Source organism: Patagioenas fasciata, chromosome 27 (assembly GCF_037038585.1).
Source record: "Patagioenas fasciata isolate bPatFas1 chromosome 27, bPatFas1.hap1, whole genome shotgun sequence".
NCBI lineage: Eukaryota > Metazoa > Chordata > Aves > Columbiformes > Columbidae > Patagioenas > Patagioenas fasciata.
In genome coordinates, this window is record NC_092546.1 from 1,137,783 (window position 1) to 1,159,310 (window position 21,528).

The window sequence follows — 21,528 nt, forward strand, 5'->3', positions numbered from 1 at the left end:
CCAACCTGCTCTGGAGATGTTGACACCAGTTAACATCTGGCTACTCACAGACTTTCTGGCTTTAATTACAATCTGCGCTGCTTAAACTGTAATCCTGATATTTTACCAGGAGACAGAGCCCACAAAGGGGATGGTTAATTCATGTCACCCATAACAGATGCTCCAGGGACCTCAGCAGAACAGATCTAGTAGCGATCCCACCAGACTTGCCATGCACGGTGGGGCACAGCTTGGAGACGTGCCCTCCAGCAGGCAGGAAAGCTAGTTCTTACCTGGGGATCAAAATTAACTGTGATCAGTTTGGTTTCTGGATCTCGCCGGATAAGCGGTTGAGTAAGGTTGTACTGTGATTTTTCAGAGACTGTCTGGGACCAGTCTGCATAGAGCTTCTCCTGATACCTGCCGGAAAACAAACAAACAAATTAAAACATCCACCACGTAGCTGCCAAGCCCGCACACCAAGACATAGAACCAAATAAAAGCCAAGTCCACTTCTGAGGGCTGAAGAACATCAAGGAATATTTAAAACCCACCCACACCACCTCCATAAAGATCTTGGCTTCAAAGACAAACACCTGAAAACCAGTGACAGCATCAAGTCAGGAAAACAAAGATCCCCCAAGTACCATTCTTAGCAGAGGATTCAAATTTGGGGACAAACATTCAAAAGCTCAGAGCAATCAGTTCAGTTTTAGCATCAAACATTAAGATATTAAGTGAGGTGCAACGAATCCCACTCCCACTTGTGGAATACACACATTACAGCCACGGTAAGTACACTGTGAATGGGCACAAGTGGATTGAGACTTCTGGTCAGCTCAGGTTTTCTACCACAGCATCTCCTACATCCAAAAGAATCTCGTTCCAACATTTCTGCTGGGCTGCACAGCCCCTGTCCCTCCCATGCAAACTTCTCATTTCAAGATATCACAGAAAGACTGTGGTGTGTAGCAAAGGATTCCTCCTCCTCTCTCATCACAAAATTCCTTCTGGCTTAGAAAGAGACATTCTCAGGCCCTGGGCTTGCAAACGTGCTGAAAGGTGGTTTAGAGAAGGAGAAGGAAATGGCCTCAAGTTGCACCAGGGGAGGTTCAGACTGGATATTAGGAAACATTTCTTCCCCAAAGGGCTGTCGGGCATTGGAACAGGCTGCGAGGGCAGTGGTGGAGTCATCATCCCCGGAGGGGTGGACAGACGTGGAGACGAGGTTCTCAGGGACACGGGGCAGTGCCAGGGTTGTGTTAATGGATGGACATGAGGGTCTCTTCCAACCAAAACAATTCTATGATTCTATAAGGTTTGGCTTTTTTTCATATAGTTACAGTCATGCCTGAGCCACCACTTACCTGTCGAGCAGCTGGATCATTTCTTCATACTTCTCTATCACCCTTCTTCCTTCAGCAGAGTCCAAGCAGCTGGTGGCACAACAGACAAGCTCAGCGTTACATTTAGCCCTGTGAGGCTGCAGTCTCTATTTACCCCTTCCCAAAACCACCCACCACCTTGCAGGCAGAGCCTGGCTGGGGATCTTACATTCCAACCCCACCATATCGCCCAAAACCATTTCACTGCACAAAAGCTCTCCAAGCCCCAGTGCGCCCTTTTGCGGGTGTTTGCATGGCAACTGGCAAATGAGAACCACGTCCTGGGGGAAGAACAAGGGCCCAGAGCTGCTGGAGGAACACTGGTCTCCGTAACATACTCAATGCTCCGGTGTTTGCACAGAGCAGGGCAACCTCTGCTCACCAGCCACCACTTTCTGAGGTCAAAGAGGCACAGAAAGAAGCAGAGTGTGGCTCCCGGCAGATGAAGCTCTTGGCGGTGCCCAATTCATGCCCCTCAAACCGAAGAGCAAAGGTGTCCCAGAGTGCGGGAGGCAGAGCCCTGGCCACGCTGCCAGGGCTGTACAGCCCAGGGAACAGCAGGCCAGAGGAATTCTTATCATGCTGTCTTTTCCCCACTGTTTCATCTACAAGTTTTCCTCAAGATGGTTGTTGATTTTGGAGGACATATTGACAAAACTTGAATTAACTTAACCAAAAGCTGGAAAAAAGGAGCGCCTGAGCAGTCACCGCTGGGCAAGTGCTGAGAAACCTGCTGGAAGTAAACAAGTCCTCTGAGCAAATCCAAGTAAATCCCAGCAAAACCACTTTTGTTTCTCCTTTTTAATCCTTTTTCCCTTTCAACAGCATCATGTCACCACCGTTGCAGAGCATGTTATTAACTACTCTAAACAGAGGACAGAAAATCAGTGTGAAATGCAGATCTGGGTCCTTCATGGTGGACAAAAAATTGCCATTTAGGTTCAAATCAGACATGATAACTTGGGCTCTGTGCTGGGAACAGCCCAAGAGTTTGTTTCATTGCACCAATGTCTTTGCTGCTGCAGAATAACTGTGCACTTAAAGACACTTAATGGCAAGATACAGTGAGAGAAGGTTACAAACATGGTACAGTGACGGTCAAGTTATTTTGGTCAAGTACATTAAAAAAGTGGATCCATTTACACAGAATCCTGACCAGCACACGTGAAGCCATTCCTGTGAGCTACCAGGTGCAGTCCCTAGAACATCCTCAGTTGTCATAAGTCCAACACTGCCTTGCTTACAGAGCTCTTAAACGTTGTCTCATGTGGTGCCAGCTGTGAGTATGAGGCCATACTTCCCTGACACCATCCGTTATAACAAGCATTTGGGTGATAAATATACCAGCATTGGTTTCTTTCCTTGATCTTGGGAGATGGCTCCTTTGTTTAACGCTGAGAAAGTTTTCTTCTGCCCAACAAAATGCTCGTCTGCTCCCCAACATGCAAACCCAGCTCCATCGACCCATCTCAGCTGAGTCCAGCCCAGCACTTCTCTGCTATTCACAGTTTGGATGATGCCAGAACCAGGACTTGCAGCTGAGGAGGTCCTGGAGAACATGCTGAGTGGGATTGCAGCAGGAAAGGTTCTGATACCTCTTTCAATTGCAACCCGGGAACTATGTCTGAAAGCTGAATAGCCCACTGTGCCTCTTAATCGCTTCAAAACAAATCCAGTTAATGAGTTTCTTAAAAAAAATAATGATCACAAGGAAGCTGAAAAGCACCAGTGCAACCACTTCACACCTCTTTGACTAAGAATTATTTCAGCTATAACCATGGGATAATGTTCACCACAGAAAGAAAATCAGATTGATTACAGAGAAGATAGCAAGGTGGTCATAAAGCAACTTAGCTGGAACAGACACGCACAGATGTGGGATGTGCCTGAAGTGATCAAACGGCACCTGGATTCGCGCTCGCAGCTCCTGCGCCCAGCGCAGCGCTCCAGCCACCGGCGGCATGTTCTTGTGCACAGGGGGGGATCCTGGGGAGGGCACATTGGAACAGCGTTTGACTGAACACTGCACTTGTAACCCCAAAGATGCAACAACAGAACCTCATCTGCAGAAAACTGCTCTGATTTCCCAGCTTCCTTCCTTAAATCCAACATCTGCCACACTGATGTAGGTCTGTGACCAAGGCGAGTGCCTCTGGATCTCGAATAAGGAGCTGAGATCAAACGAGAAGCCCAGACTATGTCCAAACCTGAGCTGATGTGAGGTGTCCCTTGCCTGGGACACATTCCCCGCCCCTCACAAACACTGACATAGGGATTTCTGACCAGGAGTTACTTCTGTCCGTCTTATCTAACAGCCACAGAACAATAACCACAAATTCACAGCAAATGATTCTCTCCATGATTCTCTCCAGTCCAGGACTTGTCTCGTTCCAGTATGATCTTTCTGAGGCAAGTAAATAGGTTATTGTTCAAAATGACACACTTGAATCCTCATAATCTGATAGAAATCCACCCATTCCCCCCTGTGCCAAGAGTCACGGGGAATAATAAACTTGGAAAAGGCTGATTAAACCCTTGGTTACAAAGTCCCACTCGCATACTTTGCATTTTAAGCATTGTAAGGGAAACAAAATAAATTCATTCTGAGGAGCACATGAGTGGGTTTGCAGGTCCCATGGGGTGTTGGAGGCAGCACACAAACGTGGAGAGAAACCTCCTGTCACAGCCTCGCTGGGAGAAAAGCTCGGCATGTGTCTCCATTCCCAGTCACATATCATGCATACACATTTGAAAAAGGGTATTTTTACTCCTAACCAATTATTTGCTTTAATACTAAGAACAGAGCTTTCCCAGGCATTTCCATTGCCACTAGGAGCTACAGAGGCTGAAAACATCTGCAATTTGTAAAGTTTTGGGTTCCTTAGAAAAATAAATCATTTCCCCCCCAAATTAATCTCAATCAAACTCCCTGTAAAACCCATTTTACTCAGCACGTTCTACCTACCGAGCTTCAGCTCTGCCTGGATGTGCCGGGAGTAGATCAGCCTGGCGTGGTCCAGGGCCCTGCTGAACATGCTGATGAGGACGGAGTATTTGCCAGCAGCATCTGCAGCGACTACCGGTCGCTCCAAAAGGCTCCCGAACATGTCCAGCAGCTGTTGGGGTGAACACGCAGGAAAAGAAGAGGGGAAAAATTTACAACCCCGACTCCTGCAGAGAGATCAGCTGGGACCTTCCTCCCCAGCCCAGATGCTTCAATACTGTCCGCACCAATGGGCACTTTGGAAAAAGGAAATTTGCTCCCTTTGTTACGGGGCCTCTCAGACTTTCTCTGGGGTTGGACCACATTCCAACTGTTGTTCTTCAAATGCTTCAAGATTTTCTATTTTTTTCAAAAAACTCACAAAGATAAACACTGTCACTTGCTAAAGTCTTTTCTACAAATGCTTATATTGATTTTTTTAAAAAAATACCATTTATTATTTCTGCAAGATAGATTAATTGATAAATAAACCAGCTTTGTTTCTAGAAGACCTGTTTCCAAAACTGAAACAGATCCATGTATTAATAATATTAACAAATTGATACTAACAATATCAATTCTCACCAGGAAATCCTAGAAAAAGCATGATTTCCCCCAACTTGCAGAGAGAGACACAAATATATCTCCTGGCATCCAAAAGCTTTGTGAGGGACCCACCAGCCTGAGCATCCCAAACCAAGAGCAGCCCAAAAGCTACAAGTCCCACTGTCCCACCAGCAAACACCAGCCCCATGTGCCTGTGGCTCCAGCACTGCCTGGTCTCCTCAGCGTGATTCTCACCGAGCCGGGTGCCCTGATTTCCCTTTTAGGGAAGAGCAAGGGAGCGATAAACAAACCTTGAAGGCGTGGTCCAAGTTGGAGGCGTCATCAAAAGCCTGGATGAAAATGGTGCCCAGCCGACGGTCCATGTCTTCTACTTTCTGCTGGAAACCAAAGGCATCCTGCTCAAAGTCCTGCACAAAGGCAAAACACAAGCTGTGAGGCTGCAAGATGGCACTAGGAAGGTACCTGTAACTCCTCGATCCAGAGATGCCCTCTCTTATTCACCGTGAACTAAGCCACTCCTCTGGCCAATCTTCAGCCATCGCAACGTGGCAAAGTCCTCACGAAGCTTGAGAACATTTCTGTGCTGTCCCATGGCTGAGATGTTGGCCCTTTCTCTGGGAGGGACCCTTTGGTCCTGAGGGCTTTCCACAGCCCACATGGCACTATCTTCAGCCTACAGGCAAGATGGACTATTTCCACACCCTCTCCCCCACCACTTGGCCTGAAGACCACACCATCATCCAGAAAACCCACGGATGCACCTGCTGAGTCCCAAATCCAACCTACTTTCAAGTCAAAACAAGCCTGTGGTTCCATGGTGAGCTGGTTGTGAGTGAGGCAGTTTCAAAACACTCGCACAGGTTGCCCAGAGAGGCTGTGGAGTCTCCACACTTGGACATAGGTAATCTTGGAGATATTGCACCTGACCAGTCACAGTCCTGCTCTGGCTGAGCCTGCTTTGAGCAGGGAAGGTGGACTGGGTGATCTCCAGAGGTCCTTTTCAAACTCAACAGTACTGGGTTTCTGTAATTTCCATCATCTTCTTGCACTGCTTTTCTTGCTTCAATTGTAATAAATCCTTTGAACTTCAAGAGTAACATCTATATTTGTTTTCCTACACGTAAAAGAGTCCAAATCAAAGACTGAACTTGACAGTCCGTGACAGTCCTTCTGTTCTAGCTTGGACAAAACCACTAAAAATGAGGTCATGTGTCTCTTTTCCAAAGGACAAAGTGCAAGGAAATAGCTTTTACTATTGCTACTGCTGAGCTCCAGCAGATCCAGATGCCATGTTTTAGCTAAAAAAAACGGCTCCAGCAGTGGCAGAGGGTGCAAAACTAGAGCACTGAAAGAACAAACATGACTCAGAGTCACACAAATGGCCATGGGGTCACCAAACCCAAGCCACCTCCTGCAGAGCCACTGTCACCTCTCCTCTGTGCCTGCCCTGCTGAAGGAGGGGTGCTATGGAGCAAGCAGCTTTCCAGCAAGAAACACTGGGGACGTGCCACCCCCTGCAGAGATGTACTGGGAGCTGCAGGAAGCAAAGCACGAGCCACCCATCCCCACACCAGGCAGGTCCCAGAGGGCTGGGAATATTCCTTTAATTAAAGCACTACTGATAATAAAATAGAGCATCCTTGAATTCTGAGAGCCCCAGATGCCATGTGTTCATCTAGGCAGGAGCGAACACATCCCAGAGATGATCTGAGTTGGCCCTCATCAGGCAAACTACCTTGTTTTTCCAAAACTAAGACAGAGTCTTATATTAATTTTTGCTGCAAAAGATGCTTACTTTTTTACATGTATAGCTGCCTGGACCCTATTTAAATTGACTTTTTTATGAACTGTAACTAGGGCTAATTTTTTGAATAGGGTTCATATTTCAAGCATCCTGAAAAATCATGCTATAGCTTGTTTTTGGGGTAGGTCTTATTTTTGGGGAAACATGGTAAATACCAAGAGCAGGAAAGCAAAGAGATGTGGGTGTTGGTATAGCTCTTATACCTCAGCAAGCACCATGTACAGCAAAAGCTTGTGCATAACTCATGGAAATCCCAGTTTCCCAGCTGCACTGATCTAAGGTGCTGATCTAGCAAGATATGTTAGATATAGACGTGCAAGAAGTCCCAAATCTCTGCAGGAAAGGCCAGCGGCTCCCTGTTCCCTCCAGTACCAGATCAGATCATAATGAAAGGAGGAAAGAGCTGGGAAGAAGATAGCAGGAAACTGCTGCTTTGGAAACATGCACATGTTCCTGATGTTCCCGCAAACTGGTCCCACCTACCGTGTTGGTCAGGTCAAGACAGTCATAGGTTCGCTCTGAAAACACCTTGTATGCCTCCTGGAATTCCTCATACATGTCCAGGACCTGCTGGCCCAGGGTCTTCCCTTTAATCCCACTGAATTCAATTTTCTCCAGCTTCATCAAGTCCAAGGAAGTTGCCAGGAGATCCTTCAAAGTCAACGGAGGGAGACACAGGTCATGATGTTGACAAAAGAAGATGACAACAGTTGTCACGACAGAGTTGCACTTGCTGAGGGACCTTCCCAAGCACAGCGCTGGTGCTCAGGCTGGGTGGCAGGGATGGGAAGGGGGGAGCCTGATCTGCCTGTCCTGAGCATCAGTGGCTGCTCATAACACGTCCCTGCCCAGTGAGACCTGCTGCAGCCACTAGAAATACCATGACAACTGTAAAATCGCTTTTAAGTGTATTTAAAGGACAGATCCAAAGCAGGATATGAGACTCTTATATGTCATCCAGCATAGCTAAGAATCCCAATTTTATAGGTATTAACCGAGGACAGATTTCTAATATTTACAGGTACCCAAACTGTCCAAAGCTCCTGCGCAGTCAAACCTCCACGTGTCCAAGTGGGTGTTGCAGCACCTGCCCCGCTGGCCCTCTCTGCTGAGGTGGCACACGGGTCCTTCCCTTCCCTTCCCATCCTCTGCAGCCTGGCAGTGTCACCTCTTGGGAAAATGTCCCGCTCCCCCAGTGGTGGTGGCAGCACTGGGCAGCTCTGCTGCCATCCCACCTCATCTGTCTCCCTAGCTAGGGCCAAGTAAGGGCTGGTTGAACATCCATTGTCTCAGAGGACCAGGAGAAATGTGCACAGGAATGTACTGGTGGCCACTCTCTGCTTGCACTTGTCCTGGGGCCACCCGAGCAGGGCAGCAGGTTTTACCACAGACACGTAATATGAAACAGTGCAACGAACCAAAGGAAAGGGATCCTTCCCTCTTCACGTGCTCATGGGCTACCCATGCACCAGTGTAACTGCAGCTTTTATGAAAATTCGAAAACAAATGCACATATGCATTCATATTCACTTCGACACACCAGCACATCCGCTTGAACAAATACCTAGTAAGGCAAAAAAATAATGTGGAAATACCAGTTGTCCCTTGCTTTGTCTTGCAAGGTTGCTTGAAATGAAGTGATGAGGGGAAATTGAGACGGAGAGAGATGCAGCAGTTTTCCTCATTAACAGGCTGGTGTGCACTATGCTTTTAATTATTGTTTTACAGCTCACTCCGCAGGCTCTCCCTCTGACTCCAGATACTGCAGCTTCTACTGTCCCTGGAGTGTGGGACAGCCACGGAAGGAGGAAACAGACACTGGTCAAAACGCACAGTGCCCCAGCTCAAAACCTCCCCACTGGCTTTTGTCTGCAGCCCATATCCACAGTGTGCCCATGGCATCCATGGAATCCCAGCAGTCAGTGCCCCAGAGCCTTTACAGGGTCCCAGTAAACCTGTCACCAACACTGTCCTCATGATAACCTGCAGTTATTCCTGTGTCTATTTATATTCCTCTCTACACTGACCAGCATAATTTGGTTTATTTCACATCAAACCCTACTGGAAACCATCATTATGAATACTTTTAAAATAGGCACCAGTCATGACAGTTTTCAACATAGTTAATTAAGGAACACATAAAAGTATATGGCACATTTAAAGCAGTAAAACTGCAAACACCAGCAACCTGTACACTGGCCATCCAACCCTACACACTGAGAACGCAGCAACAATCAACAAAGAAATTCATTTGGGATGTGTGTGGAGAGCAGATGAATGTGTGTGGTTAGCCACGTGAGAGATAACAGGTACATGCAAGGTCTGTACAAGAGGTACATACAGTATCTGTATAAGAGGTATATACAGTGTCTGTATAACAGGTACATATGGTGTCTGTATGTCTGTGGTCTCCAGACACAGCCATGTGGTAAGGAGAGCATAGGGAGCTCCCACATTCACACTCAGACCTGCTCTCTGCAGAACATCTCCTGTGGCTCAAGGAGCCCTTGGCCACACTGGGAGCTCAGGGATGACACCCCAATGTCCCTGCCTCAGGTGACAGATCTGGCAAACAGGGACACCCCTGAGCCACAGCACCCCAGTTTGATGGACTATGAGGATGCGAAGGGACAACCTGGTGAGGAACGTGTCCCTGCTCCTCCCCAGGCCCACGTGGCACAGCCAAGGGGATCCTGCCATCTGGCCTCTCCAAGACAGGCAGGACCCAGCTCTAGGGTGTCATAGAATCATAGAACCATTTCAGTTGGAAGAGACCCTTAAGATCATTGAGTCCAACCATAACCTAAATCTGTCTCTGATGGCACCAGGAGACCTGGGAGATTACATTGCTTTATTTACAGCTGTGCAAACCACACCTCCAGTAATCCTCCTTTTCTTGCCCCAACAGGAGCAAGGAGTCCAACGGGACTCCTGAGAGCAAAAAACACACCTATCAACCTGACCAGCTTACATATGCACTGAGCAGGACATAGTAAAACACAGTCTTAGACTCGCTGTAACAGGAGACCTAACAGCAAAAGAGTGGCCCCATTCCCTGGTATCAGGTGAAGCTATAGAAAGGAAAGATGCCAGCAAGTGATCTCCTGGCTACAGAGTTCTCCTGACGGTTTGCAATGTTTTTCAAGACCAGAGTCTCACCTCCACCATCTCCAGTCTCTTCAGGAAGGTGTCCAGCCTCGCAAACACCATCGTGGAGCTGAAGTCCCACTCCCTCACTTCTTGGCCTGGTTCATAATACATGTGCAGTTTTTCCCTTCTCTCCTCAAATGCCTCTTTGAACATGTTCAGGATACCGAGCACCATTCGCACCTTGCCCAGGCTCTCCTCCATGTCCCCTTTCAGAAGGTCTTCTGGAGACAGGTACACCAGGGCCTGGAAGAGCAAAATCACACCTGAGAGGTCACTTCTGCCATCATGGAAAACAAGGACTTCTTGTGTTGAACACATTTGAACCTGTTTATTAAGTTAAATGTTGCCTAAAGAATCACTTTTCCAGGGAAGGACAATAGGAAGAAGGGGAGAGGGGACACAGGGGACTGCAAACACAGGCATCACAGCCACAGACCTGCTCAATGAGAAGGTTGCAGATCTCCTGGAGCAGCACCACTATCCGCACGGGCATGTTGTAGTGCTTGGAGGCGACCCAGATCAAACACACCACGTGGAGCAGGGGGAGCAGGAAAGGCTTCACCTCGCTGAACTCAACCCTCTCTACGTCTTCCAAGCGGCGCTTGAGGGGTGTCAGGTGCAGGTGAACGTCCTGAGCTTCAGTCAAAGCTGTGTTGAGAGACGTGAGAAGCGGTAAGAACCACCCAGCTGCGGTGTGCTGGGTTCCCAGCTAGGTGCTGGCCTCACCACATGGAAAAGTGCCTGGGAAAAGAAACTGTCCTGACAAGCACTGAGCACCCTCAGCCACCTGTGTGCTGCAGGTCACTCACTCGTGAACATCACTCACCTGCGGCAGTAACCAGAACAGAAATAAGCTGATGTGATGGCAGGGGACAGGGAGCTGGGACAGGGCTTCGTGGAGAGCCTGAGTCCACAACTGCTAAAAAGTCACACGGAATTTGCCCAACAGCACCAAAAATACAGTGCTGCCATGGCTGTGAGCCATGGCCTTGCTGTACAGCACGACAGGCTGTACAGCCTTGGCCTGAGCCCTTTTTAGCTCAGTTTTGGCTCAAGCAACTCCTTGTCCAGTGGGCAGATGACGACGGCCCCACTAGTCCTGACTGTAATAGAAAACCTGTCAGCAGTAAAGCAACTGATGTCTGACTCGTCGAAAGCTTTAGCTTAGCTCTGTACAGCTGTGTGGTTTTACCCTGAAGAATTACCCCAGAGCGCAAGCATTAATAAAACCAGATCGTTGTGCAATTAAACCTGTGGACCAACAAGAAGTGACAGAAGTGCTTGAATGCATGGAAAAATAACCCCTAAGGCCCAAGACCAAGGAAGAAGAGACTCCCACTATCAGCATCACCCTCCCAGCAAATCCACCAACAGCAGCCACACCAGTACAATGCCAGGGAAAGGGGCAGAGACTTAAAAGCAGGTGCACACAAATCTGAACTGCGCTGTAATGGAAATTAACAATTATAGTCCAAATTATCCAATTAGGGTTAGTATCGCTGTAGCCGGATTAAAACCAAATATTTGTTGTATTTTGATTAAACCCTTAAAGTATTAATTAGTTTAACAATGAACCCTTGGCTCCTTATATAAGGGGTGTTTCTCCAGCCCATTTAAACTGCACAATGCAGAGTGTGACACAGATCCTTAAGAGATTCAATGTTTGCACGTGAAGTGGTGAAGAACAGTGTTTTCTGCCAGCACGTGCACAGCTAACACAGTCTGGATGGTTTCATTGTGCCAGAGAGCAGCTGGGTTGGACATGGATGTCCAGCTGTGTTGGTCTGCAGGGACAGACCAGCAGGACTACACTGTTTTTCACTACAGACAGGGATTTGCAATATTTCCTTGGGCTGCGCTCAACTCCCCTAAGCAAAGCAAAGCAAGGAAATTCGGGCTGCAGTGGCCAAAGCCTGAGAAGCAGCGCTCTAACAAAGCAGTCTTAGGTACAAGATCTGTCCTCTTAGTCTGAACTCCCATTCCTGCATAATAACACCAGAGGAGCTGGTGGAAGTTGAGGTGAGTCCTGTTAGAGTAATGCAAACACTTTATTACAGCAGAATAAATTCCCAAACCCATTCACCCTGAACTTTGGCAAGAGTCTGGCTCAACAGACCAGCGATGGAGCTTGTCCCAGCCTGGAAACAAAAGCCTAGACTCAAGCACAAGCAGCCCAGTCTCAATTCACAAACTAGAAAGATTTGGCTTGAAATCAGTCACACCAGGCCATGAAGAAAGGCCAGAAGCCAGCACTGTGGTAAAGTTGCCCCAGCATCTCACCTGCCTCAACATCCATTAGCATGGTTTTGAAGGCTGGGATGTAGCTGCTCTCAACTCTCTCCAGCAGCTCCATCATGTTCCTGACCTTCCTCGTTGTCAGCTGGTTGTAAATGCATTCCAGGTCATCACACCTACAGCAACCGAGACACAGAATCACAGAATCAGTTGGTTGGAAGAGACCCTCAAGATCGAGTCCAACCATAACCTAACCCCTGGCACTGCCCCATGTCCCTGAGAATGTCATCTCTGTGACTGTTCAACCCCTCCAGGGATGGTGACTCCACCACTGCCCTGGGCAGCCTGTTCCAATGCTTCACAACCCCTTCTGGGAAGAAATGTTTCCTAATATCCAACCTCAGCCTCCCCTGGTGCAACTTGAGGCCGTTTCCTCTGCTCCTGGCGCTTGTTCCTGGGGAGCAGAGCCCGACCCCCCCTGGCTCCAAGCTCCTTTCAGGCAGTTCAGAGATCAGAAGGTCTCCCCTCAGCTCCTGTTCTCCAGCTGAACCCCCAGGTCCCTCAGCCACTCCCATCACACTTGTGCTCCAGCCCCTCACCAGCTCTATTCCCTTCTCTCAACTCACTCCACTACCTCAAGGTCTTTCTTGGCCTGAGGGGCCCAAAACTGATTTGAGGTTTGGCTTCCCCAGCGCTGAGTACAGTGGGACAGTCATTGCCCTGGGCCTGCTGGCCACACTGTTCTTGATGCACACCAGGATGCTGGTGGCCATGTTACCCACCTACACTGGGCCATCAGCTGTCCCCCAACATCATCTGTTTCCCCTGGGCCTGATTCAGGGCTTCCTCCAGCTACACATGGACTGTGGAAATGGGAGAAAGCTGCATGAGGCACAGACAAACCCTACAGGACAGAAAGTGCTGAGTTCAGCATGACAGCAGCTCTGCTACTGACAGAACATCGCTGAAAAAAAGCCATCGTGTTTCTGCAGGCATTACCAACAGCTCTCCAGCCAGCAGGGCTTTGCCCCGAGTCAGCCTGAACCAGTACAGCACAAAGGTTTTCAAAGGGCAGGAGGAAATACCACTCCCAGGCTCCTGAGCATCTAAAGCCCCTCTGGCCCTGACAGATGAACAGCAGCCAGCTGAGATGCACCATTTCCAGACAGCCCCCAGCAGGTGTCCATCAGCAATTACTCCTGTGGATGGCTCCTAGTGAACAGTGACGAAAGAGTGCCCAGAGCGGGTGTGGAGTCTCCTTCTCTGAGACATTCGAACCCGCCTGGACCCACCTGTGTGATCTGCTCTGTGACCCTGCGTGAGCAGGGCTTGGACTGGGGGATCTGCAGAGGTCCCTTCAGCCCAACCAGCCTGGGATCCTGTAAAGGGCATTTCTGAAAAAAGTCCCTTGAGGTGTAGCCCCTGTGGTGGGGCTAAGTTAAAACACAGCCAGCTGCCCAGTGACCTCCCAGGCACTTTGCAGATCATGATGATTTTCTGTGCGGGAGCAATTTTCCTTAGTTGAAGCCTACATGAACCCCAAGTGGCCTGTTCTTCTCAACTCATGGAATTAGCAGCTCCACCACCAGCACTCTCCCTCTACACAAAACCAGCACCACAGGGCACCATGCACTGGCCAGGCTGCTCTGGGTACCTGTTCTTCCAGAACTCCAGCTCCACCTTCGGGTTCGGATTGCTGCCTTGCAGGAGAGGCTCTGAAGACTCTTTCTTCAGTGCCTCCTGGATCTGGTGGCTCCAGTCTATGATGGCCGACTCCATGGCATACACCAGAGATTTATCTATCCGTTCCATGCTGTAGTAAACAGAGTACGTGATTAACTTTGTTGATGTGCATTGCTCAGTTGGATCTACTTCCAATGGCCGTGTGGGCAGCTGGATTTTACAGGGTTTCACATTTCAAAACCACAAAACAATCAAACCCCATAAGATTTTGTCACTGGTTTAATATAGGAATTACACTCTGGAGAAAATGGCTGAATGTCTGCAGCAGTGTGGGCAACAACACTGTTCATAAAGTGAATGGCGGAAATGAAGAGCCAGTCGCCACCTCTCTGCACAGCCAGTCATTGTCACATCAGATCCATTCAGGTTCAGGATCTGACCTGGAGACTCACACATCCAGCAAGATTCTCTCTCCCCATACCATTCTGCCTCAAAATATTCTACATCCCTGCAGTCATTAACTCACTTAATTCAGCAAGAAACACCACCAAGTGGGCTGGGAAGCTGAGGACAGGTCACCCCACTGCCTTGGAAGCAGTAACTTCTCACAAAATCCCACCCGCACCACGTCCTGTCTGAGGAGTGATTCATTCCACTGCACCCACACATCTCCTGGGGTTCCACAGGGGCACGCACGCAGCCCAGACACGATGACAACTTGATGTACAAACGCATCTGCTTCTCTGGACCTTCCAGAACCTGTTATTTTGGGGTGGTACTCACGATTTCTCATTTTCCAGATCAATGTCCTCAATTCCCTCTGAGCCAGCTGGGAGAGGCAGCAAGGTCTTGCCGTCTACTTGGCCAACAACTGTGAAAATGGTACTTTTGAGGTTGTGGACATGACGCACGATGTCTTGTGACACCACTTGTGGCCAGCCCTGATGGTTCTTCTTGTTCGTTAGGATGGGCACGATCACCTACAGCGGGAGTCACGGAAGACCAATGGAGAAAAAAGTGCAGCAGGAGACGGACAGGCCACCAGGCTCTGAGGTCTGTGCTTGGCCAAGCCTGGAGACCCATATTCATTGCTGTCTCAAGCAGTTCCCATGTGAAATAGAGGCAGCTGATGATGAATGGGCATCTCTACAGGCCCACTTTATACAGCAGAACACCCTTTTCCCCAAATCCAAGCAGCCAAGGAGGGTGGAAGCCAGTAGGCAAAGTGAGCAGCCCCATCCCCAGGCTCTCCCAGCCTTTCAGCCCGCAACTGGAGATGGCCCCATGGGCTGCTGTCCCTTGCCCTCACAACTGTCCCCGGTGCTTGGTCCCCATGTCCCTGCCCATGGGCACAGCCGTCAGGCTGCCCTTTGAGCCTGCCAGGGCTGGGCTGAGCTCAGTGTGCTGCAAGGGAAGGTCTGCTGGTACCCCCTGGGATACACTGGTGGTGAGGGTCCCCCAGGTCCCAGCTGCAGCCCACCAAACAGGAGCTTTGCCTTTATCAGCACTTTTACTGACCCGGCAGCATGGGGTTGTGGGGCTGGTCGGGGTTTGCCCAGATTTGAGCTGCTTTTGGCTTGTTTGAGCTGTGACAGCAACACCGTGTCTGTCACCTATCCTGGCTGGCTCTGCACTGGGACCAGCCTGTGGCAACAGCCTAACAAAGCCAGGTTGTCCCTAGTGACAAACAACAGCCCTTTGTGTTACTGGACTCAGGGTGGGGGTAGGGGAGGGGGGGGAGGTGACTAAAGGCATAAAAATAGCTGCAAATGGACATAAAATTGAAACGGAATAAAGCAGCTCAGCACCTCCATGGTGCTGTCCCAGGATGCTGAAGACTCTTTGGAACTGTGGCTGGCTCTGTAGACCCGAAGAAGACCCGACCAGCCACCTTCGTGCCCAGGGAGCCGTGGGAAGGGGGAGCACAACCCCAGGGAACACACGGGCAGGTGCTGACGAGTTCACCTTCAGCAGTTTTAGCTGCATTATTAGCAAGATGTGTCTCTATTACTTAAAGCATGTGGACTGCTAATGCCAGTGATGTTGTAACCAGGCAAATGACAGCCGTTCATTTTCTTTCTGACTGTTAAAATGATAACTGGACTCAGGATGAAGCCCCAGCCCACAGAGCAGGTGTGTTCCCTTCGGCACCGCAGGAGTGAAGCAACAAGTGGACAAGGTCACCAGCTGTGACCCCTCACTGAATAAAGACAAAGTGTGGGCAGAGGAACACACGACCCCAACCCCAGGAAATTCAAGACCTTTTTCACCTTCACGCAGACCCACCCCATCTGCCTGACCCAGCACCACCGCTGCTTTTGCCTTCAAGTGAAGCTTGAGAGGAAAATAGGATGAAAACCAGGCACAATCTGCTCCCTGCAGAAATACTGCATGTCTGCACAGGGGAGAGCAAAGCCTGCAAACACGCAGCTGGGACGCACAATCCCGGCTCCCAAAGGCATTCAGAAAACAGGATTTAACAGGATCTGCCAAAGTGTTCCTACCCCACCATCTACCCATAGCAGACGGTGCTTGCAATGCTATTGGCCAGCCGTGATGCAAAACCACTGTTTGTGCAGACTTCGCAAGACCACGGGGCTCATCAAAACAAAAGCTCCCCGTATAAATAATGTGTTTTCTCACAAAACCAGGATAACCAGTCTGGCAGCCTGCTCTTGGGAATCCAATCTATCAGTCACCATCTTAATATACCAAACATCATGATCAGAGCTTCTCAAATCCAGCAGCTCCTCTGCTTTCCCATTACAGCCTCATTCCTGAGACTTCTCCAGGTGAGGAGCCATCAGGAATAAACCGAAACAACATTGTCTAGTTCAGGCTAATAACACAGCAAAGCAAAAGCACTCGAACCTCTTGACGATCTCTTTAAGAAAACATCAGCCCACCTGAGATAACCCGACACTGAGCTACAGGAGGCTCCTGAACATCACAAAACACTTTTTCACTATGAGAGTAATCGAGCACTGGCCCAGGTTGCTCAAAGAGGTTGTGAAGTCTCCATCCTTAGAGATAATGAAGAGCTACCTGGACATGGCCCTGGGCAACTGGCTCTGGATGGCCCTGCTTGAGCAGGGGTTTGGAGTAGGTGACCTGCAGATGTCCCCTCCAGCACCTGTGGGTACATCAGTCCCACAAGGACCCCACTGATAGACAGAGCTGATGTGGATCAGCATTCAGGTGGTTTATATGAGTTCTAAAGCCGTCCATGGTACTGCAAAGGGCAGAGTTAAGGGTACAAGTGCATCAGCAGAGAAGGGAGGGAGGCCAAGGAGCCTGTCTGTAGGAGGGGACACCTTCCCCGCTGCCATGTGCGAGGGGCACCCGGTACTCATGGGTGCCAGGGCTCCCTCTGCACCTCCGGGGCTGCCCAGGCCTCACAGGATCCCAGCCTGGTTAGGTTGAAGGGATCTCTGCAGATCCCCCAGTCCAAGCCCTGCTCACGCAGGGTCACAGAGCAGATCACACAGGTGGGTCCAGGCGAGTTTCAATGTCTCAGAGAAGGAGACTCCACACCCGCCCTGGGCAGCCTGGGCCAGGCTCTGCCATCTCCCAGCAAACAAATTTCTCCTCATGTTGAGCCTGCCCCCGTGGCCCCTCATCCTCACCTCCTCCACGAGGGCGGCAAAGTGCCGCAGGGCATCGGCGGGCAGGTCCCCGCAGAGCAGCTCCCCGGGGCCGGCGCCGGGGGCCCGCAGGAAGAACAGCCCCTTGCGGCGGGCGGCGGGGGGCGGCGGGGGCGGCCCCAGCTCCAGCTCCCCGGCCGGGCCCCGCCAGAGCAGCAGCGCCGGCCCCGCCGGCCCCGCCAGGAAGCTCCGCAGCAGCGGCCCCGCCGCCTCCCCGCCTGCCCAGCGCTCCCAGCGCTCCGCCGGCACCCCCAGCCCCCGCGCCGCGCACCGGCACAGCCGCTCGGCGCCGGGCACCGGCTCCACCGCCTGCTCCATCCGGCCGGCACCGGCGGGTGTTTGCGGGGAAGAGCCGCGTTGCCCGGGGGAAGGGACACTGCGAGGAGCCGGGGGCGGGCCGGGGCGGGACCCAGCTCGCCTGGGAGACGCAGCTGCCCCGGGCAACCACGGGTATCAACACAAGCTGGGGATGGAGGGCCTGAGAGCAGCCCTGCGAAGGACTTGGGGGTGCTGGGGGATGCTCCCTCTGGGGGGGGTCTGGATACCACTGGATCCACCTGGGCACCCCCAAAGTGGCTTTTTAGCACTTATTTTTCTCCTGAAAAAGCAAACACAGTGGGGCTTTCTCCCACCTGGTTTGGCCTTTAGGAAGGGAAGAGCAGAAGAAGGGGCCTTGGGGACTAGAACCACTACGCAAACATTTGATTAGGGAGACAGGAGCTAGAGATTTGTCTGTCACTGTGGAAGAGGTGACAGCGGTGTGATCTTTGCCTCCAGACTAATCCCAAAAATATGCCCAAGCTAGAAATGGGTCAAATGGGGAAAGGGAATGGGCCTGGACCACAATGACAAACTGATTGTTCAGAACTCCCAGGAAAAGGGGGGTACCGATATTTGTTGGTATTAACTGATGTTTTTTCAGGTTGGCCAGAAGCGTTCCCTACCAGGACAGCAAAAGCTTAGGAGGTGACTACAGCACTGATACACAAAATAATACCAAGGCTTGGAGGCCCAGCTGTTAGATCCTCTGATTGAGGGCCACATTTTACTGACGAGTATGTGAAGTCTTTTGCAGAAAACTTTGAAACCATAATAGGAAGGTCCATTTCAAGACCCCCTGACTGCTACCAATATCGGAGAACAGAATGCCTGGATTCGCCATTCTAGAGTGAAGAAAGCCTGCGAAACACCACGGAGGGTAACCCGGGCGCAACCTGGAAAACTCTGTTTTTCACAGTCACCTTTTGGTCCTTCTGGGGGACCAGCCTGGGTGGTGCTTCCCGCATTGGGAAGAAGAAACCCAAAAGAACAAACAAGTAGAATTTTTGGTAGATATGGGGGCAACACTAATGAAAACCTGGATAGAAGAAACTTCAACCCCATGACGGGAGGGGCCTTTTTCTTGTTTTGTTAACTACAGAACCAGCCGCTGCCCCCACCCTGAAGCACGCAGGCTGTTGTCCCACACTGCCAGCACCACCCCCCTTCTTTTAGCAGGATCATTTTATCTGAGCATGGCAGTGGCCCTAAAGGCACTTGCTTTGATAGAGCTGTCCAATAAGGTGTTGAACAAGTCCTCGCAGACACGGAATGATGTAGCACGCTATAGAAATCAGTGCTTCTGTTACTTCGATTAAAGAAGTAATTTCTCTCAATATTCCAAACCAAGATTCTAACAATCCCATGAGTGGACTATCTACACCTGAATTCTCAGCCAATTCTTCTGCTGAAGCTGTGGTTAGACATATATCACCTTTTTCTGCCAACATCGTATCGGGGACCATGTTATTTTCCCATGCCATTCTACTAGTAGCATCTAATTGCTTGGTGATTCATTTAACTGCTTGTCTAGTATAACTTATAAATAAATGTTATTTATCCCGTCTACATTCTTGTTTGTAGTTACCTACCAAAACAAAAAGGACTCAGAACCCGCAGCTAACTTGACTTCTTGCTTTGTGTTCCTTGGGGACTCCTCTGGGGACCCCAATCTAATTGAAATAAACCCTGTCATCAGAGGAAAGCCCTCAACTCCTTTTTCTGTTGCCCTGATGGATCACAGTGTTCAAATGCCAGGGTAAAAGGAATTTCCAATTGTACGACGTCACAGGTACCTTCCCAGTGGGGGATAAAATGGAATGAAGTGTCATCTTCCCACAGTACCACCAAAGATCCACTCAAGAAGCATTTGAGGACATATGAGGACCAACTTCCCGTGTCTCTGCACACCTACTCATGTTCCTAGGAACTTGGTATCATTCCTGCCGCGTCGTGAGAGACAGGCAGTATGATTTTCAATTATTCCTGAAAATGCCAGGGGGATTTTGATATTTTTCCCTGCAAAGCTGGAAACAGGAGGGAGAGAGTATGACACGACTTATTTCTCCATGCCGTAGAGTCTTGGCATAAGGCTAAGACGCACTCCATCCCCTGTCAATCTTCGCTCCACCCCAGAGGGAAGGGTACCACTTGGGCCACAGGCCTTCCTGCCGCACAGGCATAGCAATTGCTCTTGTTTAGGCTTTGCACCATATATTTGATCCATTCTACCCAGGCATTTGTACCTCCATATATGTTGAACCTTCCCAGGGCATCTTTTCTACTAATGTCTATTTGTGATCCATAAACCCCACTTACTGAATCATCTGCTCTCTGCCTTGCAATTAGCAAAGGGTTGCACTGCAGAGACTCACATCCTGGGAGAGACTGTCCTTTAGATAGGGTCATTTTTCTTTTCAACTCTATAACCGTTCATTGCTCACTGTCCATCCCCTAAACTCTGTGCTCCAAATAACACTGTACCAGGAGGGGCAATGAGAGCACAGGCGGCGGCCTTCCCCGGCCCCAACCACCGCCTGCCCGCCCCAGTCCGCCGCAGCGAGCCCGGCCGCCCATCCCCGCCCAGAGTTCCTCCCCACCCCCCGCCCCGGCCTTTCGCCAGCGAGTTCGCCTCCCCCCCGGGAAGCCGGGGCGTCCCTGCCGGCTCCGTGCCCGGGGTGGACGGGGGTGGACGGCGGGGGGGGGTGCGCGGGGGGGGGGGGGGGGGCACGCGGGCGTCCCGCGGTTTCTCAGCCCCGCTGTCGGAGGCCTAACCCCCTCACCTGCCCGTGCTGCCGCCTCCCGCGCTTCTTCCTCGGTGGCTCGCTCGCTCGGTCCCTCGGCCCGCTGCCCGCCCCGGCCGCGGGCTGAAGAAGAAACCGACCCCGCCAGCGGCTTTGCCTTCCCCCGGCGAGGCATAGAGACACCGCGTCCCCGTCCCCGTCTCCCCGTCCCGGCCCGCCTGCCTCCCTGCCTACCCGCGCGCGGGGTTCCTCGGCCGATCGGCAAGACGCTCCCGCGCTGGCCTCCCCGCGACCGCCCGCCCCACGGGCTTGACTCCGAGCGACTGACCGTTGGGCACCTGGCGGGGGGCAGGGGGCCGGTTGCCGGGCGGCGGGGAGAGCGCGCATGCGCGGCGCGCGCAGTTGCCGACCCCCTCCGGCCCTTCCCGCGGGTGGGCCGGAGGGGGCGGGGGGCAAGGCGAGGGCGGGAGAGACCGCGCTTTGGGGTGCGGGCGGGGGGGGGGGTGTTTGTGCTCGCCGTGCAGTCTGAGCCGGAACACGAAGTGAAATTATACGGCGGCGGCGGCAGGTGCGGGTGGGGGGCACGACGACACCACCACGACCCCGCCGCCCCTGCCGAAATAAACCCCCACCAAAAAAAAAAAAAAAAACCGCCACGAAACCCGCATCCCCACGCCACGCGCGAGCCCCGAAACTCCAGACACGGACTCGCCGAGCGTGTGCACGGATCGCGAGGGTCGAAAAGCTCGACTCGTAGAGTCGCGTACACTGTCCCGCAGCCACCCGCGAGAGGCTCGCTCGGTCGCGTCCAGATCCTGTCCCTGCGTAGGACCAACCGCCCCGCCGTTCCGGTTCAGTCCTTGCCCGCCGGTCCCACTTACTTAGACTAAGCCTAAAATGCAAAGATCTCTCCATAAGGATGGGTTTTATACTCTACTTCCACAATCTGCTGGCAGTACAAAAGAATAAGCGGCAGATCTACTTAGGCTGAGTCACGGTGCTTTGCTCCTAAGACCATGCGTACCATGGGAATATT

At 51.1% G+C, this 21,528-nt stretch overlaps 1 protein-coding gene across 3 annotated transcripts; it reads right to left on the minus strand.

The window, feature by feature from the left end:
* Positions 1–85: 85 nt before the first annotated feature.
* Positions 86–21,399, minus strand: LOC139825678 (dynein axonemal heavy chain 9-like). Of its 3 annotated transcripts, none has more exons than XM_071799518.1 (13): positions 20,727–21,399; positions 14,570–14,766; positions 13,758–13,916; positions 12,886–12,966; positions 12,149–12,279; positions 10,305–10,516; positions 9,878–10,111; positions 7,202–7,369; positions 5,205–5,321; positions 4,330–4,480; positions 3,236–3,350; positions 1,347–1,415; positions 86–399 (listed from the first exon to the last, which is right to left on the minus strand). In XM_071799518.1, exons 1-13 carry the CDS (start codon positions 20,877–20,879, stop codon positions 186–188), a joined length of 2,001 nt encoding a protein of 666 aa, XP_071655619.1. In that variant the 5' UTR covers positions 20,880–21,399; the 3' UTR covers positions 86–185. The 3 variants fall into 3 exon arrangements, 2 of the variants coding, with proteins under 2 accessions (XP_071655619.1, XP_071655621.1); XR_011735892.1 differs by having other exon boundaries at positions 316–399; positions 3,271–3,350; XM_071799520.1 differs by lacking the exon at positions 12,886–12,966 and having other exon boundaries at positions 110–399.
* Between the last annotated feature and the right edge of the window lie 129 nt (positions 21,400–21,528).

Coding starts and splice junctions, on each gene's coding strand:
- LOC139825678 (XM_071799518.1), bottom strand. CDS start 20,879: ATGCGCGCTCTCCCCGCCGCCCGGCAACCGGCCCCCTGCCCCCCGCCA. Junction 10,517..12,148: donor GCTAATGGATGTTGAGGCAG/GTGAGATGCTGG, acceptor CTCTCAACACAG/CTTTGACTGAAGCTCAGGAC. Junction 4,481..5,204: donor ACTTGGACCACGCCTTCAAG/GTTTGTTTATCG, acceptor TCACCCCAACAG/CTGCTGGACATGTTCGGGAG.